This window comes from Colletotrichum orchidophilum, assembly GCF_001831195.1.
Source record: "Colletotrichum orchidophilum strain IMI 309357 chromosome Unknown Scaffold_8.1, whole genome shotgun sequence".
Classification (NCBI taxonomy): Eukaryota; Fungi; Ascomycota; class Sordariomycetes; order Glomerellales; family Glomerellaceae; genus Colletotrichum; species Colletotrichum orchidophilum.
The window spans coordinates 115,156-133,558 of record NW_019172964.1 but is presented as its reverse complement, the minus strand read 5'-3'; the positions used below and the strand labels follow the sequence as shown (position 1 = coordinate 133,558).

Sequence of the window (18,403 nt, the reverse complement as noted above, 5' to 3'; positions counted from 1 at the left end):
TGGCTTGATAAAGCCTTGGCATTATATATAAAAGGACCTAATCCAATATTACAACTTTCCTATGCGCATGGCACGTTCTGGTATCGTCATCCCTCGTCAGCGTAAAATCCTCAACTCCCCATGGATATCATGCAGGCTTTGCCTGTAGCTTCCGCTTCAGCACAACTGCTCACGCCACCTCCTTGTCCAGCTTGGTGTCGACCGTCCCCGGGGCGGCGATGTCCGCAATAGTCTCGTCAGAGAACTTGAGATCCTCCTCGACCGTGACGGTGTCCTTGATCTTCAGGAAGATGATGGGCGCACCAATGACGAGAGCACCGGCAAGGCAGCCCCACGAGGCGCCGAAGATGGTGTTGTATTTGGTGCCAAGACCGTCGAGACGCCAGAAGACAGCAGCACCGGCGGATTGAATGCCTATGGATTGTCAGTAAGAAATACTCAGATAACACGGGGAATGTGTAACGTACCCTTGTAGAAACCTGCCAAGTTGGCAGCCTTGCGGGAGGAGTTGGAGAGGGCACCCATGTACCAGTAGATGCTCGTCTGCCAGCAGGCATCGAAAAATCCGTAAAACATGTACAGGAACATGGGGCCAATGTAGGCCTCGCCACCGTCAGTCCAGTCAATGGTGGGGTAGTTCAAGTTGCCCTCAATCTCGCTGCGGGGGGCTTGCTTCTTCTGCCAAGCGTAACCGCCTCCCCAGATGGCCATGGTCAGGACAAAAAGAGTGATGTAAGAGGCTTTCGCGCGCACGCTACGGCGGACCTTGGGGAAGTCGAGGGCGTAGCCAAAGATCAGAGCACCAATGATCTGGGAGGACCAGTACAAGAGGTTGTTGAGCGAACGAGTGCGGGTGTTGAAGTGAGGGGCGTTCATGTCGTTGGTCTGGTAGGTGTAGAAGACATTGGAGGTGAAGAACATGGGGAATAGGAGGACGATCCACGGGTCTTGGGCCAAGGTCTCCCACAAGCCCTTGAACTCGGACTGCCAAGAAGGGTTCTTCATAACAATAACCTTAGACCCATCCTCACGAATGATCTTGGGTACATCGCACATGAATAGAGCGAGGACGGCGCCGAGCAGCATGAGCACAATGAAAGCGGCGTAGGTGCCATCAGTGACGGTGCTCCTCGTAGTGGTGTTGATGTTCTGGCCGAGGGGGATAAGAGCGCCGATGACGGCGCCCAAGTTGAAAATCATCCAGAACCAGGAGATGTAGCGTCCTTTTTCCTTCTCAGTGGGGTAGGACATCATGATGGCGCCCTGGCCGGTCCACAAGAGGCCAGCGCACACGCCGAGGAAGGCGCCGGCGAAGATGACGAAGCCTTCGTTCTGGGTGTGGGAGTAAGACAGGAACGACGCGGCGTAGATGCAGTAACCCAGACCACCCAAGCTGAGGGTCAGACGGAGACCGAGACGGTTGGCAAAGGTACCGGCGAAGAAGGCGGCAATGGCAAACGTGGAGTACAAGGCCGTGTTGGCGTCGTTGGAGGCCTTCGTAGAAACCTGACCACCGCCACCGAGGCCACCGAGAGCATTGAACATTCCGGGGCAGAGGAAGCAGACGAAGGAGACCATGAAGAGCTGGATGCGGGGCGAAGCGTACCAGAGCTCCTTGCCACCGATGCGGAATCCACGATACATGAAGCCGGCAGGGCGGGGAACGGGGCCGTCAATGGCGGTCGTTGTCGGGGTAATGGCGGTGGGCTCGATATCGGCCGCAGCCGCGGGCTCGGGAGCGTGCTTCTCGTCGACGGAGGACATGTTGGCGGTGATGTGGAGTGATGAGGTGGAGATTCAGAGAGGGTGACGGAGCGGCGTCGCGCCTTGGCGGGAGGAATTGGCCGGCGGTGTGTGGCTGCCGCTTGGTGCTTCTCTCTCAAGTGTCGCAGACTGGAAACTCAATCGTGCCTGACGATGGGGATGGTGGCCCAAGTAGCGCAGACGCGTTGAGATGACTTTGGTCTGGTAAGACTGAACTGGAAGAATAAGACGGCGAGTGAAAACTAGATAAAGGGTTCCGGGGGGGGAGGTGTGCAGCTTCTTTATGGGACGGTTTATCGGGCTGCAGGTTGCAGTTGCACTGGGCGATGATCGTGGGTGGAGCTTTGGTCAAGGTCGCGGTCCCGACGTGCCAGGGTGAGGCGTGGCGGGTGCAAGAAGGATGACAGGGGGGGAGGGGGGGCGGAGACTGGAGGGAGTGGAGGGTGGTGAGGATGATGGAGCTGGGGTCGATTTGGAGACGGAAAGAAACAAAGTAAGAGAGATAGAGACAGATATCGGGGGAGACGAGGGAGGAAGAGGGAGAAAGAGAGATAGCAAACGGGTACTTTGTGTTGGTTACACGAATTTGTTTATCGCCGTTGATGAGGGAGACCGTAAGACGTGAGACGTGCCGACGAAATGGGACTGGATAATCCTGCCAGAAGCAAGCGACGCCGGGTGTTTTTCTGGATATAAAAATAATAATCGAGAACCTTGGAGGGCTCGATGCTTGAATGGCAGGTGCGAAAAAGAGAGGCCGGCAGCCGGGCGGCATGTGTGTGTGTGTGTGTGTGAGGTATGAGACGATGGAAGGAGAGATGTGCAGAGCTAAGGAAAGTGGCGCCAACGCCCGAATGGGACGGGACGGGTAGGTAGGAATTGGGGGAAGGCACACGGCAACTTGGGAGGCGGCAGTACCTTAGGTAGAAGCTACCCCGGTCTGGCACTCTGACAAAGGGAAGGAAGGCATCGGCAAGGTAAGGTAGCAATGGGAGTTTGGGAAGGAGTCGTCTGCTCGCTCCCCTCCTTCACGTCGTTTCTCGTATGCGCCTGTCCGTCTGACGTGTGGCCGAGGTGCCTATCAGCGCGATGGACCAGAGACCTTGACCAAGAAGGGGTAAGGTACCTTTGGTGGTAGGCAGGACTGGTTTGATAGCTGGGCTGAGGGCAGGGCGTCCACAATGTGTCAGTGTGGTGGCGTCGGCGGCGGCCGTGGTGGTGGTAGGATGAGGATGTGGCAAGCTACGTGACAGTCAGAGGCAGAGAGATACGCGCCATCAATCCGCATATGTTTACATGATGAGGGACAAAACCAACAGATAGGCTCAATAAGTCTGAGAGTCGAGAAGTATCTACCGGTAAGCCAGCAAGAAGCCTCCCCCACAGACCACCCCCTGCACACCTACCAAAGTACTAGGTAGACACACGCTACCTTGCAAGTTACCTGCCTTCCATCGTCCCTATGGCCTGTGGCCGCCGTATCGTTAAACGGTCAAAAGGTGCTGATGCCAATTCAAAGGTGACAACAGAATTGATTCAAGGTGTGAGCATGGGGAAAAGAGACCGGGATCTGGTCGTGACCGGGCAACGGGGGAACAGCCGATGGGTTGGGAGGAGCCACTGCACAAGGGGCCCACACCAACCGGGGGTGCGATCCATAGATACGGATGGGGAGACTTGGTTCGGAGACCTGGCCATGGATCGTGGTCTGTGGAGGTCTTGATAAGAGAGACTCCGGTCCGGTCAGTGCCGAGTGGAAGACGAATTAGCAATCAGTCGGTCAGGCTTGATACCTCTCATGACTTTGCCCGGATTGACGATGAGTAGGTCAGTAGCTATGAGATACATGCTCGACATTGTCAGACGAAGACAATCGAAGAAAGACGCAGTCCAAATTTAGACAAACTTCAACGGCGCCGGACGGCACGTTGTGGCGGGCCCAAGCCAGGGCGAAGCGCGGCTGTTCGCGGCAACGCGCGAGGCGAATCTCATGAGGTATCACGAGGTCCAAGGCACTCGTACCAACCTGCGAGTAAGGTAGGGAGGGAGAGTGGGAGACCACAGCTGGACGTTGGAATCAAGACATTCATTCGTCTTGTTGCTGACTGGTTGGGGCGACCTCCCTCTCCCATCACACTACATCTGCAGATGCCCCTGGCTGGTAGATGACGCGGGTTACACCACGGAAGCTAAGGCCACGGAAGCTAAGGTATTCTGCCTTGGTTGAATGGCCAACCTCTGGTTCGTGGTGCTGGCGAAATATATCACCTCTTTGTTTGTCCATGGTCGGCATGTTTCAACCTTGCCCGACCGGCGACGACCATCACTTGCAGCTTGCTGTTACAATTAACCTAGGTAGGCACCTTAGTGTCTGGCTTATTTGTTTTTGACATGTGTGCCGAGCCGGGAGAACGAAGCGAAATTCATCAACGAATTCCAATGTCCCCACTCTACCCCAATCGATAAGCACCTCAGGAAAGGACCGACTTCTCGGAGCTTCTCATTGGCCTGCAACCTGGCAGGTCACGAGGTGACGCTTTGTTCCTTCACGATGGCTCGGATGATGATTGGCTCATTGGGCCTTCATGCTTCATGCCTCGGCCGATTGGGGAAGGAGACGAGACAGAGATGACATGCATCCATAGCCTGCAAGGTCGACCGCACTGTGCCATCTCAGTGCCGAGGACGTGTTCAAGTTCTGCGCTGCTGACACCACAGCATCTGTACCTTCCTCCACGCAACAAACACAGTGGGACAAACGAGCGTTGAGACGGCCTTGCCTTCTCCCCCATGCGGAGAGATTTAAAGTGGTGCCGAGAGCCAAGATACCTTAGACAAGCGTCGACCAACCAGCGCGCTAGTCCCCATCATACCACCCCTGCCAGATATGGTCCGTGCCGGGCAGAGGTGCATGTAACGTTTCCCTGAGATTGAAACTCAAACCAGAAGTCTCGAAAGGAAAAAAGAGGGGCCACCAGCTGCCAGTCGAGAAGCTTTGTCGATGGTCATCTGCAGAATGCCAATAACGGACCATTTCTCTCGCAGGTTATCGAATGCTGTTCCCCAGACTCTACAAGACACCTTCGAGTCGGGGATCACCCGTGCTCCTCATACCTGTCGTGCCGTCCACTGGTCCACCGTCCACGACGTGAGATACGGAACTGATTGACCATGACCACGGCCTGGGCACCGGCCAGTTGCATCGGCGACACGGACGGTGGAACTTTGCTTCCTCGTGGGTTTGTTACACAGATAAGGATGCTTGCGTCGCACAAAACTCCCGCCCTACCTCTACTTGCCACTTTGCAGCTACGATTCTACTTCAGACAGCGCCCGAGGGTCGCACCGCAGATGTAGGGTAGATTGTCAGCATTGGATGAATAGACAATCAAGACTCGTCTCTGAGAGTCCGAACCCGCACCAGTCGTAAGTAATGGGCCTAGACTTGTACTTCCTGAGCCATCTTTTCCCACTGCTATGCTCTTCTTCTCTCCCAAGCCAACTCGGCACATCCTCCATCGCAAGGTCTCTACAATTGCTTACACAGATTACCTTGATCAACCTACCGAGGCCTGCTCGACTCCTTCTGTATCTGACTCGTAGACCCCAAGGTAACCACAGATATCTATCAACTCTTCCCCAAGAAATCTGACCGTTACCTCCCTTACCCCACACTGTCCAACACCGCCCACCGCACCACCGGAAACCCAAAGGTTACATCCCCACCCTCGTCCACGGTCCATTCCATCCAGGCCAACGGCGACGAAAGCTTGGTATGGAACAATGCTGGTGTTCCGTTCAACATGTCGCATCTCTACAAATTCAGTCTACCAGACACTCCACCCTCTACCCGGCATCCAATCCGCCGCAGTATCCGAGTGTTGAAGAGATAGCTTAGTAAGATCAGTTCCCATTCCAAGGAGCTGGGTCCTACAAGGTAACAGATGTCGACATGTCGGCCCAACTCTATCTTGTTATCCCCCCCTCCCCTCCACCTTGTCCTATCTTATCCGTCAACGGCGACTCAGTCGGTTCTGTTCCGGTCCTCGCCCCGCAGTAAAATCTGTCCCCCGTCGCACCGGGAAGCGATAATCTAGATATCCGTGACTCCCCGACCGTTCCCGTCAGTCGTGCGAGCAGCCGGACGGACAACCTATCGGATTGGACTGGACCGAGGATAACAAGTCGGCCTCCGAGTTCTTGCCCTTTGTTCGAAAGTCGTTTTCTACGGTCCGTCCATCGTTTTGGCCCTGCCTAGACCATTCTCTTGTCTGCCGGTCACTTACGTTCGGAAGGAGACGTTCCGGAGCCATGTCGGCATCTATCACCGAAGACCCCCGGCGGTCCACATCCGGGGTTGGGGCTCTCTGCAGCGATGCTTCCGGTTGATGATGGAAGCCCGTTGTACGGGTATAAGCTAACGCAAACTGTTTACAGTCCTGTCTACAGTCCTGTTTTGGTACTGGAGTAAAGTGGATGAGGGTGAAACACTTCGCTTCACTCCTTCTCCTCGCTGAATCATCTTGGAAATCTAGCGGACATGGACACTCTCACGCTCAGCGGCTTCCCCTTAAGCCTGTCTTCTCACCGACGCTTTGGCTTCATCAATCGAAATTCCACAATATGAAAATGATAACGAATCGAGGTCAGATTGAGAACTGCACAGATTGTCCAGCGGTGCTTATCCGTACCTTGGTTGTCCCAACCCTGTGGGTCAAAAGCGAGTACCAAGAACCCCGTCGCAACTTTTGAAAACTGGCCGCCGAAGATGTGGGACATCGGGTGCCGACCGCGATGGCCCTGTGCGCCGGCTTACATCCAACGAGGGTCTGCGGCCATTGCCAGAAGGGCGAGTCGAGACTGAGTTTTGACAGATTGAGTACAAAATGCTCGCGTCTATAAACTAAAGCAGGCAGTCATAAAAGAATGATTACACTCCCACGCCCTCAACCTCGATCTGTACAATTGTATTCGTGCAGCACACTTACAAGCATCTGCCGAAGCCCATGACGTCTTCCACCCAGCCCATAACCAAACAGTCCGCCGCAAGATGTAGTTCTCAGCCATCTCCCTTCTTTCCCTCTCCAGTCTCCAGGAATGAAGGGGAGAGACCAGGAAGCTCGAGACGACTGGATGAGAGGCAGGCTCCTCGTGTGCTATCATCTAGAATTATAGTGACCAGCGCTACTTCTATGGTGAGTGCTGAATGATATTATGCCGCTGCGACGAACCTGTGGGTTCATGTTGGTTCAGGAGGTTGGTGTTTGCTGTTACCAACCATGCACTATCCGAGGACTAAAGCGCAAGGACTTGTTGTGGGAAGTTGTTGATACCCCAATTTGTAGCGCGCGTATTGAGAGAAGATGATCCAATCCGTATAAATCTTCTGGGTGTCTGTAGACGACGGTTGCTATGGAAATATCAAGCGGGTTTTTATCGCCATTTTATCTCTTTCCAAGTGAATCATGAACGTGCTTGGACCAATGGACGAATGGTAACTGTTTTGAGTAATATTTGTTGGGAAGGTTGACTCTCTGGCCGTAAACTACGGTAACAAGAACGTATCTCGTAGCTTTACAGCACTCTGGTTGTCGATCGAGTAGTCTCTACAGGACCCTCTGACATTGGCGGCATCGGGAGAGGCTGACAAAGCCCCGCCGGATAAAGCCCGGTTGAACTTTTGGGGTCGAATCGGCTGCCTGAATTTAGCCGACCTTTCCCCCCAGTTCTCCAACATACGTCCAGTTAGAATCTACACGAAAGTTCACAACTACTCTCATCGTGAAGGTCCATCGCATCGAGCGTCAAGATGGATACGCTCTCATGGATGTTTCTGGCTTTTGCCATTTTCATGATCTCAAGAGTACGTAACCCAGCCCCATATGGGCCGTGACAGCACGACGTCTTCACCTCATTGTCGGAAAGTCAGACGGTGGCACGTTCTGAGACCCCAAGCACGATTTCAACGCCGCTAACCAATTATTCCTCCCCCCCCTTGAAGGCGCTATTCGCAGACCGCTCACCCATCCCCGAGACCTCGGGCAAGGTCTACAAAGTCGCCAGCGCCGGCGAGCTGGACGCCCTCCTCTCCTCAACCACCAACGTGGTTGTCGACTTTTACGCGGACTGGTGCCCGCCGTGCCGCGCCATTGCGCCCGTCTTCTCCGGCCTGGCCGACAAGCACGCCGTGGAGGGACGACTCGCCTTCGCCAAGGTCAATGTCGACCATGTCAACAATGTCGCCGGCCGCTACGGCGTCACCGCCATGCCGACCTTTATGTTCTTCCAGAATGGGAAGCCCACCGGTGTGGCCGCCAAGGGGGTCACGCCTCGCCAGTCTGTAGTTTTCACCGAGGATGGTCGGGTCGACAAGATTCGCGGCGCGGACCGGGCGGCTCTGCAAGCTGTGGTGCAGGCGCTGGCTGGTGAGGGAGAGGGCGCGTCTGTGGGGTCGGAGTCGAGCGGCGGCATCAAGAAGGAGTGATTAGATACCAAGTTTGGTGCGTACGTGTGCGAGGAATTGAAATTGTAGAATGAAAAATTTCAGTCAAGGACGGGCACATTTAAAATTGTAATCAGCATGTACCATTAGCATTTTCGCCGGCGCAACACTTGCTTGCTTGCTAGGACGAGTGCTGAAGTAGGACGCGAAAATGTCCATCAAGATTCTCACCCAATTCAAACTGTGTACCCAAAAGTGTCTGGACGCTGTAACTGTGAAGAACGAACTCTTGATTTGGCATTCACGTCCCACAAGACCAATTAAACAAAGATGTTCATCCCGTCGGGATGTCTCAATCCCGCTCACGCGTGTAGACGGCAGAATCTGCAAGTCGCTTTGGCGGTGGGATTCCGAGTCATCTAATTCGCCAGACGGTCAGATCAACAAGGGTCAAGTGGGACGACTAGGCAGCTGTTAGATGGTTGTTTGTGCTACAAGTTCGTTTGCTAGGACTTTAAAACGGTCCTGACCGAAAGTCCTTGCTAGATCCAACACTAATCGTCTTGTTTCCGAGAAAAAGAACAGTATTGCGTGAACCATTATTGCGGCAGTAAACTGTACCGTCACGATGGCTACCCCTCGACCTACCAAAGTGCTCAGCGTCGGCCTCCCTCGCACGGGCTCCTATTCCATGATGCTCGCCCTGACCGAATTGGGCTACAAGGACGTCTACCACGGCCTCGACGCCATCGACAGCCCCGACGACTGGCGATTCTTTGGCCGTGCCTCGGACGCCCTGTTCCCATCATTGGCTTCCTACACCGGCAAAGGCATGACCGCCGCCGACTGGGACCACGTCTTTGGACCCTGCGAGGGCATCACCGATATCGCGGCTCCCTTTTCAAAATCACTCATCGAGGCATACCCAGAAGCCAAAGTCGTTCTCGTCATCCGGGACTACGAGAAATGGCGCGTGTCGATGAAGGGGGTGCTGTCTGGAATCTTTGGCACCCTGACCTGTTTCATCCGGGACTACATCGAGCCGTTGGTGGGCGCCGACAGCACGGGGAATATCCAGAAGATGATGCTGGGCTGGGTGGGAGCCAGCGACGTTGCCGAATTGGAGTCGAAGCTCGGCGAGGTCTACGAGAGCCACCACAAGTACATTTTGTCGACGGTTCCAAAGGACAGGCTGCTTGTGTACCAGCTCGGCGAGGGCTGGGGCCCCTTGTGCGAGTTTCTCGGCATGCCTGTGCCGGACGTGCCGTTCCCACACGGGAACGAGGCGGCGGCGCTCAAGAGGAAGATCTTTGACAAGCAGAAGCGAGTGATTCTGGAAGCAGGGGCGCGTTTCGCACCGTGGCTTGTCGGCGCTGTGGCTGTTGCAGGAGGGCTGTGGTATACTCTGTCAATGTAGTTTGGCCGAGAGAGATGCGGTGTGGGTCGTCGTTGGCGGAATACCGTTAAGATGACGAAAAGCTGTAGGCATGGACAGTGCAAAATGGCAGATTGGCCGTTTTGAGACGAGTTCACTGGCATGTTCTGCATAGCCAATGTTTAGAATCTCGAATTGCGATACAAGTGGATGCTTCCTGGGTATTACGATCTACCTCGACGTACCCATTAATAATGTACGTTGAAAATTCTATTCGCCATCAATAGCGAATTGCTGCCCTCTACCGGCAATTCAGGGTGCTGCTGCGCTTTACACTCTGCCTACGACTCCGCCTCTTCCCAAAAGCCCCCAGCCTTCAATGAGAAGTAATTGCATATATCTCGCAGAAACCCGACAAGAGGCTCAACTTCACTCAACAGCTCCTCGTATGTAGCTACCCAAGGGGCATCCCACACGAGGTGAACCTTATACGGCTGTGAAGTCTTTGTGCGCTTGTAGTATTTCCAGAAGCAGAAGATTAGAGACGCCATATGAACCATGGCGTATTGTATGAAGAACGACGTTGCGCTGAATGGGTTGAGCGACCTGTATCCGTAGCAGATGACGACACAGGTCATCCAGACAAGGCCGACGTACGCACTGATCGGCTGAAAGCGACCGACATAGGTAAGACGAGAACGATCAAAGTTTTGGGTCTTGTAGGCCATATAGAAGCAGATGTAGGTGAAACAGATGACAATGTAGTCTATAACAGTTGCCGCGGTCGTCAGGGAAATCAACCAGTCGAGTGCCTTTGCAGAGAAGCTCGGGAGTTGCAGCAAGGAGAAGAAGGAAACACCATCACGACGCCGAGGCAGTACACCGGGGTACCCGTCTTCGTCATCTTGGTCAGGAAGCGAGGGGCCCTCCCCTCGAGCGCCAGGCCGTAGGGCGTCCTCGTCGAACAGTAGGCACAGGCGCTGCCGGCCGAGAATATAGTGGTCGTCAAGAGGAAAGGGATGATATGCGGGAGGATGCCGATTCCGAGGTTGCCCAAGGCGATGATGTATGGCGATGCAGGAGTGTAAAGGCGAATGAAAAGCTTGAAGCTCTCATAGGTTCGGCCTGAAGGCTGACAGTATCTCATTGTTTATGACAGTGCTGTCTAATCATCTGCTGTGTACAAGCTGTCGTTGTCGTTGACTTTGATGTGTGTCCTCTCGCCAAGCTTTCCTGTGCACTTGTAAGTAAGTGGCCAAGACCAAATGACATCCCACAGAGAGATTCATAAAGAGAAACATTTCCACGAGTTTTGCTTCAGTCTCTAATGGAAGTTTGAAGGTATGAGGGAATCACGGCATTCAGGGACCGAAAACCCAAGCAGCTAGCTGGCGACAAGATCATGAATGACCGGTCGCTCAATGAAAAGAGCACGCACATGCACAACAGCGGTTCGTTGGACAGCGAGAGCAAGAAACAGGAATCTCGTCCGATTCTATTCTCGTCCGCGTCGTACAGAAACTATGTGATGACTTGGAACCGTGAGAGGCGAGTCGAGGGGAAGGCCTCATAGGATTCTGCCAGCTCCGTCACTCTTTTTTTTATGTGAAGAGTAAAATAAAGCAGTAGCGAGGAGAAGAAGTAAGATTTCAACGTCAATATAACGGGAAGGTTGCCTGGGAATATTGAAAGATCCATTAGTGAAAGTATTCTTTATGGAAAGGTTTATTGGAAATGGCATAAGTTCTCCTTTGGGAGCATCTGCAGACTTCACAAAACGTTGAACAGTCCATTTCCGAAACCCAGAGCAACTGAAGTATTGGCAGACAGGTCTAACGAAGGTACAGCTCCTCCACCGGCATCAAACGCATCCAACGTAAGGCTTTCCATAGTCGCTACGACTTGCTTAGACAAAGTTTTTATAGAAGCCCATAGCGAGCTGTGTATCACTACTGTTGAAGAGGCCACTCACCTAATAGGCTGCATATTTGAGCAATCCAGCGCAAATCAAGAATTTTCACTACTAGGTTTTTTGGGCTTGCTTAAGGGAGCTCGCAAACTGTAGAAGCAGTCTCTGGAACTAAGAGTACTAGAGTCGGAGTCAGACAACGGAGGCATATGCTTGAATCGAGCAGCAGAGACTTAGTAAAGCCCAATAATAACTGCTAAGTTAAAAGCTTTAAATTTCGCTGCAATGAGGAGGTGGTGAGTAGTGTAGAGGAGGATGAGATGTGGTGAGTTTGGATTCGCTGTATATCTTATTAACTTAACAACTCGAAAATGTCACGTTTGGGAGTCAAGTGAGATTGCTGGTAGGGAGTGTGTTTCTTCGAGTCTTTTTGAAACATGCGCGATTCTCTGACTGCTTTCTTTAGTCCTGTCAAGGCCCTGATCGTGGCGGCAGCGCAGCGCAATTTTTTCCTTACAATAATCGAAACCACTCAGCATCGCAGCAGAAAGAAAGTTGAAGGCTAGACTCCGCCATAAGCAATGTATTTTCCTGCCAATATCGTAAAGCACGCACTGCACGACTTCATTCAACATATCCACGTCCATCCCGCGGGACGACCTCTCGAAGTAGACTGGTGCGGACTGAACGAAGTGTTGGGTTTATGGTCTTGATTACTTCCTTAGCCACACTGTGTAGATACTCTTCGACCTGAGCATCGATCCTTTTTGCAGTCATTCGTGGAAAAAACACTGTGTATCTGGACATACCTACTGTACCAACAACAATGACTGGACAGGCGAAGATAAAAATGGGCGCAGTAACAAGCAACAGTTCCCCTCGAAGCAGCCGTCCACGCCATGCAGGATGACATGGCGTCTCTGAATGTTCTAGGTTCTTTATAGTACAATCTCCTCGAAGTTCTCTCTTCTCAGCTCTATCAGGCATAAAATGTGTGAAAAGAACGGTGAAGGGTTTGTCTAGAAAACCACCAAGAATTGTGGTGGAGAAACGTGTAGTCGGATGCCGTTTGGTGGATGAATGAGAGTATAACGGCCATGTTCGCCAGTGTTGGCGGGGACGCGCCGAGACTGATATCTTGAATAGTCTTGTCGTCTTGGTGAATCAGATTTCTCATGGCAGGTGCAGGTATGAACATCATATTTGATTCTTCATCTGTTTCCCGCTTGCCTATGTCGCCTACTCATTCCGACCTAACCCATGAGACCTCTGGCTCTTCTTCGATCGTGATGCATATCAAGAGATACTCGTGCTGCAAGGTGCTGTGCTCGCTGTTCCATATGACACGACGGTACCAGGTGTCTGGTGGCTAATAATGTGATTGATGATGCCCAATCCTCCTATTCCAGATATTCCTTCAATCTCTAATCGTGATTGATGATTGTAAGAAGTGCAAATTGATGAACCACTGCGGGTGGGTGCTTCCAATCGTCTTGAAGATAGGTAAATTGGCCACCACCTACACCTCCCTGTGTGACACACTGCCACGTTCTGGCGTTCTTATCGAGCCGAAAGCGGCTTAGTCATTAGGCAATCATGGTTGTCAGCTGAGGTAGCTGAGGCAGCTGAGTCTAAGAGAACGCCCAAATTGGTAGCTCGTGATGTGACAGCTCGTTGGGCTGAGATAAATAGTGGCACCGCGTCGCACCCGAAGTCATGAGTCACACTCCTCTGCTCTTGTTCACTTCCTATTATCTTCCTCTGTTTATTTGCGCTTTAAATCCGAAGCGGTTTACACCTGAATGGTTTCTGCTGAGCAATAATGCCTACAAGATCAGCGCCACAATCCCCAACCAGTGGCCCAGGGCCATCAAGTGTGTCAGCAACACAAGAAATGACCCAGCAACCCACGCATGCTCGTGTCTCAAGACCGCGCAGCCCGCCATTCTCTGCGTACCTTCAGCTCGTGGCTTTTACTGCAACCATTACCGTTTCCGTTTCCATCTCAGCAAGCCAAGGATTTGCCACGGGAGGGAATTTCTTCGGCGTCGCCCTGAGCAACGAGACTGTCCCTACCACGATGACGGCTGTTCAAGCCACCGCAGACGCTGCGTACTGGCTCTCGTGGGCGGCAGCAACGTCCTCAGTCTCATTGATGATCGCACTCATTTTACAGCTGATGCAAACAGACGAGGTATTTCTAGATGCTTTGGAAAGCACCAACAATGGTCGCGAGCGCAGCTTCCCACGGGCAGTTGTGGGATCTGGTAGTTGGATTGCCCTCTTGTTACAAGCAAGCGCGTTGGCGTTTATAGGACAAGCCTTGAGGGCGATTAATAAAAACAGTGGGAGTATGATACAGGTCAGTACCGTGTCTTTGTAGTGTTCTGTTGCATTACAATCCTAATATATATTTAGTGGGCATTGCTTGCCGTTGGGGCCACCTTTGTGTCGTTCTATCTTTATACCATCAACTTTTTGGCGGACGTTTAAGAAATTCATTTCGAAGTGCCTCAGTGGAGGCAGCAGACTATGTAAGCGAAGCGAGGTTTCATTTCAAGGACTGAGACTATAAAACTTTGGTGGCGGAAGCGAACATATGCGCACCACTACCTGGATCAAAAGCAGAGTTTGGGGGAGAATGATTGAGTTGTTGCTGAAAGAAAGAAGAACGCGTGTAATCCCAGGGAACGACTTATGTTGTGACTTGATCTCGTTGAATTCCTCTGTACTTTGTAATTAGGAGACCCGCCTACGACTGCAGCATTTGATGACCAGTCTATTCAATATGGTGCCAAGTTTTTGATATGATTGAGCCACCGGCCAGTTTTTTCGTTTAACAAACTACTTTAAGTTATTGGCAGGCACAGAGTCACAAGACCAGCAATACTTGGCGAGGGGAAGGTTTATCAAACGTTTATTTTAGCTTGGTGAACAACAAACCGCCGTTTCGAAATATAATGTGGAAGTTTTGGTGAGTAGATGACCATTAACTCAAAGACTATTATTTCTACGATTCGCGGAAGCATACACCTGAGGTTCTTCAACCAACCTTGAGACTAAAGACTACGTTGATTAACTGGCACCAAGGCCATATGTATTATAACGATCACTTGGCAACCTTATAAGTGTCCATCTCGTGAGATTTCCGCAGCCTGAGCCGGCGAATTGCCTTGTGTTAGTCATTATGCTGTAGCCTGTTCAACGCGGGTATATGTGAAATGGCGAAGGAGATTAATCGCACTTTGATCATGCGTCTCCCAAGCGCTTATCAACGTCTTCAAATCACTTGGCGACTGCAATCCCTGGCCCTTAATGAGATCGTCAACGGGCCGAATGTGGCAATGACCATATGATATGGATTTATCAACTCTATCGATACACTGCGACTTATGGAGAGGCTATACTCAATCAGGGCATTATACCCATCAACGATTGCCTTAAGCTATCTAACACCCTGCCAGCGTCACATTATCAGCACTTGACCGCTCTGTTTCGTTCTCATTTCTTGAAACTAGCTGTCACCCCGAAACTTTCCGAACGTTAGTCGCCACCATCCATCCTAACTACCGAGCTTCCACTAATAGTGCCGTCTCTAAGGTAAGTCGCCATTACATCATCATGTCATGCAGATTCCAAGCCCCGATGCTATTTCAAGAAATTCATCATACGTTTATAAGGTTTGACAAGCCGGTGTTATACCCTCCAAAACACGAATGACAACCGTATCAAAACGTCCACCTGTTCCAAACGCCCGCCAGATTCTTCTATCACACACGGCGACGGGCAACCAGCTCAACATTTTTCACCGTCTCACAACCTCTGTATTCGTATCAACAGAAACCCTTTTGAGAATCCCAGAATGGACATGTCGCCGAACTGGTTGTCACCGTCGAGGTCTGAAACGCGCGCCTGTCGAGTACTCCCCGCTACAGCAGCCGTGGGCGGTGGAGATTTCCCCCCTCAATGAACAAGAACCGCCTACGTCTTCGGATGATCAAGTTGCCATGTGGTCTCCCTACCATGTGTGTCATCGGCGGGCAAGCCACAGTGACAAAGCGATTCCTCTTTCTCCGTCTGAAGTTCGGCAAATAGCGAAAGAAATGTCCGTTAGGCTTTTTGTAGAGGCTTGGCCCTCTGATCGGGTGAGGCCGAAAAGTAAAGCTGCGGCGACGCTCATTTCCTCTAGTAGAGTGATGATCTTTCCTTCGCCATTACGCAGCAAGACCTTCGTCGCCCATGCTCCGATTCGTTCGCTGAACGTTGTATTGCACACACGTCCGCCTCGGCAGCGATTAGGTCCATTTGCGGGACGTCAACAGCATTCACAATGGCATGACAGTAGATATTGCTTCATTCTAAGGCAGTCCTGCATCACACAATCACAAGTGAAGACGTTGCAGCAACTCATTAACGTTTACCGCGGTAGCTGATAAGGCTCCGATATGCTGGCTAGAACGTTTCGGTCAAGAAGAGCAAAATCCCTCCTGCGTAATCGAGAGCTTGAGGAAATGTTCTTGGCCGATCTCAATATCTAACGGTGGGCATCATAGTGGGGGTTCGTGTCCTGGCCCTGCAACGCTCCAACCGCGTCAATCCGGTGTCGACGCCGAGGCACGTTTCTTACCTTCTTTTAATTGAATCCCCTCGTTCCATGTCATCTTTTCTCAGCCTTTTGCCAGGTCCTCGAAGTTCCATCTATCCACACCCCTACTCGTTCTCTGGAGGCACACATCACAAACCCTGACAGCCACGATGCCAATTCTTATTACGAAGAAACTATTGACCAGGACCTAGACAGGGCCCCATCAGGGGACAAGGGTGTCATTCTGAGTCCTGGATTATTTTAGAGGAATGGTCAGTGCGGGAAGGATGCCAGAAAAAACGGCAGGCCATCCAACCCTCCACCGCTTCTGCTTCCTGATGGGACCGCGACACCGCGCGACGCCCTCTTTGCCCGCTTTGACAGCTGGAGGTCGGATCGGTTTGCAGGAATGGAACCCCCGCGCGTCCACTTCGGCTGCTATGACAATGCCAGGTCTGCCCGCGCGCCCCCCGCATTCTCAAGCGAACGCAAGGGAACGAGGCGAGAAAGAGGCGAGGTTTCTTTGCTTTTCTTATTCCAAGGTGACCTTCGCTTACCTTACACTTTGACATCTGATCAATGTGAGACTAACGATTAAGGAAAGGCCCCGTGCGTGATGTGATTGAGTGACATTGTGATCCTTACACCCCATTCAGATCGCGAGGTCTCCTGAAGAGGGGGGCAAGCAGGGCACAAGCCGACGGCCGGCTTCGTGGTCGGGAAGTACCACCAGTCAGATTGACCGTTGAATTCTGTGATCCTTGAGCGCACGGACACGATGCAGATGGAGCAAGCATGTCAGAGGCAAAGGGTGAAGACGCAAAAGTTCACTGTGCTGCGTGGGTTCATGAAACGCGTCTGGTGGGATGAATGCATGTGTGATATGGGACGCGGGCACGGGGGGGAGGTCCAAACGCAAGAAAGAAGAAATGACGCTCAAGCAAAAATGATGAACATGGCCGTTACATTTTCTATGCAGTTGTTTGTATTCATCTCAAATACGCATATCGGCTGGGTTGCGGCGTTGTTCTTTCTTCTTCTTGGTAGAATTGGGAAAATGGGCGGCGCAACCGGTGAGTGGGAGGATCCGGAGCCTCCTCCGAACCCCGGGGCCACAATCATTCCGGCACCCCGAGTCCATGCCGAGTACCACCAATAGCGGCTCCGGCGGACCAACGGCTAGTTATCGGGAGGTCCGCTTTGTAGTTCTGAAAACAGCAATGTTCTCGAATTGGGAGGAGGGGGCACAAAAGTCAACTCAACTTTTGCATTTCTTTCTCTGAGAGTTCAGATGCACACAGACCTAGCTAATCTCTACTTAGTCAGGTTGATATCATGCAATTTAGCTCACCACTTGAATCCATCACTTTCTTTTTCTCCACGTTTTCTAGACGCTCGCGAAACAGCAGACACTGCAACCTTTTTGCTAACTACCGGCGTGTTCCGGACTGTAACCACCCTCCCTGTCCTACTCACTCTAGACCAGAAGCCTGATAACAGAAACGGTCTGTGATTATCCCGGGTTGAGATGTGACGTGCCCACTCTCGCATGAACCACTTCCTAGAAGCCCGCGCATCGGACCAAAAAGAAGCAAGAAAACGTGGATTTAGCGGGGATAGTCCTTTCCTCGCAAGTTTCCTCTAGCTAGGCTGGTGTGAAGGAGCTTTGATCTCGTCGAGCGATCTCAACAACGTGTCCTCGCTAGCTGATGCAGGGAGAGCCCCGAGAAGAAGTCAACCGTCAACGGTCTTCCCTGCCATAAAGCACCTCGATATCTGCATTGCCCTCCGTATCACTGCATATGTAATCATCGAAGCCGGCGCACACCGTCTTTGTCACCATATCCCAGCAATCTTCACAGTCCTTCATTCCGGATTCTCAAGTCCCTTGCTCTTGGACCGAGCTCCATTCCACAACTGCCAGGCATCGCGATGACGACTTCTATAGGGATGCGTTCAAGCGGGCGCAGGACTCCACATCCAAACTCTCAAGGTCTACTTATTGCCGGTAACCGGACATGCGGTGTTAATACGACACAGCCGGTGCGAAATCTCCCTACGATTCGCAAACACCGTCAAATGCGTATATAGCTCTGTATCTTAGGGGGAAAAGCATACCCCAGGCAATATGGAATTTGAGCGCAATATATGGAGCTTTTCCCTTCGATATAAACAACGTAGCGTTGGGTGGTGGTTGTGGTGGTTATCGCCTAGTTGAAATTCAATAACAGCAATGTAATATTAACCCCGCGTGCCGGACTGATCATCTGGGCCGTCTCCGTGGATTAGCAGTGAATTTGAAGAGGGGAAAGACTGAGCGCAAACCGG

At 52.0% G+C, this 18,403-nt stretch overlaps 6 protein-coding genes across 6 annotated transcripts; 3 read left to right on the top strand and 3 right to left on the bottom strand.

Annotated features, from left to right (window-relative positions):
• Nucleotides 1–169: 169 nt before the first annotated feature.
• On the bottom strand, nt 170–1,764 carry CORC01_01492 (major facilitator superfamily transporter; the record flags this gene model as incomplete). Its single annotated transcript, XM_022613147.1, has 2 exons — nt 170–414; nt 468–1,764. 2 exons carry the CDS (start codon nt 1,762–1,764, stop codon nt 170–172), a joined length of 1,542 nt encoding a protein of 513 aa, XP_022480246.1.
• A 5,809-nt stretch (nt 1,765–7,573) lies between these two features.
• On the top strand, nt 7,574–8,248 carry CORC01_01491 (thioredoxin; the record flags this gene model as incomplete). Its single annotated transcript, XM_022613146.1, has 2 exons — nt 7,574–7,627; nt 7,766–8,248. The coding sequence occupies 2 exons, from the start codon at nt 7,574–7,576 to the stop codon at nt 8,246–8,248; spliced, it is 537 nt and encodes a 178-aa protein (XP_022480245.1).
• A 586-nt stretch (nt 8,249–8,834) lies between these two features.
• Nucleotides 8,835–9,623, top strand: CORC01_01490 (uncharacterized protein; the record flags this gene model as incomplete). The annotated part of the gene is made up of 1 exon (XM_022613145.1): nt 8,835–9,623. One exon carries the CDS (start codon nt 8,835–8,837, stop codon nt 9,621–9,623), a length of 789 nt encoding a protein of 262 aa, XP_022480244.1.
• Nucleotides 9,624–9,922: 299 nt separating this feature from the next.
• On the bottom strand, nt 9,923–10,728 carry CORC01_01489 (uncharacterized protein; the record flags this gene model as incomplete). The annotated part of the gene is made up of 2 exons (XM_022613144.1): nt 9,923–10,393; nt 10,447–10,728. The coding sequence occupies 2 exons, from the start codon at nt 10,726–10,728 to the stop codon at nt 9,923–9,925; spliced, it is 753 nt and encodes a 250-aa protein (XP_022480243.1).
• A 1,386-nt stretch (nt 10,729–12,114) lies between these two features.
• On the bottom strand, nt 12,115–12,477 carry CORC01_01488 (uncharacterized protein; the record flags this gene model as incomplete). Its single annotated transcript, XM_022613143.1, has 1 exon — nt 12,115–12,477. One exon carries the CDS (start codon nt 12,475–12,477, stop codon nt 12,115–12,117), a length of 363 nt encoding a protein of 120 aa, XP_022480242.1.
• A 907-nt stretch (nt 12,478–13,384) lies between these two features.
• Nucleotides 13,385–13,983, top strand: CORC01_01487 (uncharacterized protein; the record flags this gene model as incomplete). The annotated part of the gene is made up of 2 exons (XM_022613142.1): nt 13,385–13,852; nt 13,909–13,983. 2 exons carry the CDS (start codon nt 13,385–13,387, stop codon nt 13,981–13,983), a joined length of 543 nt encoding a protein of 180 aa, XP_022480241.1.
• Nucleotides 13,984–18,403: the final 4,420 nt, after the last annotated feature.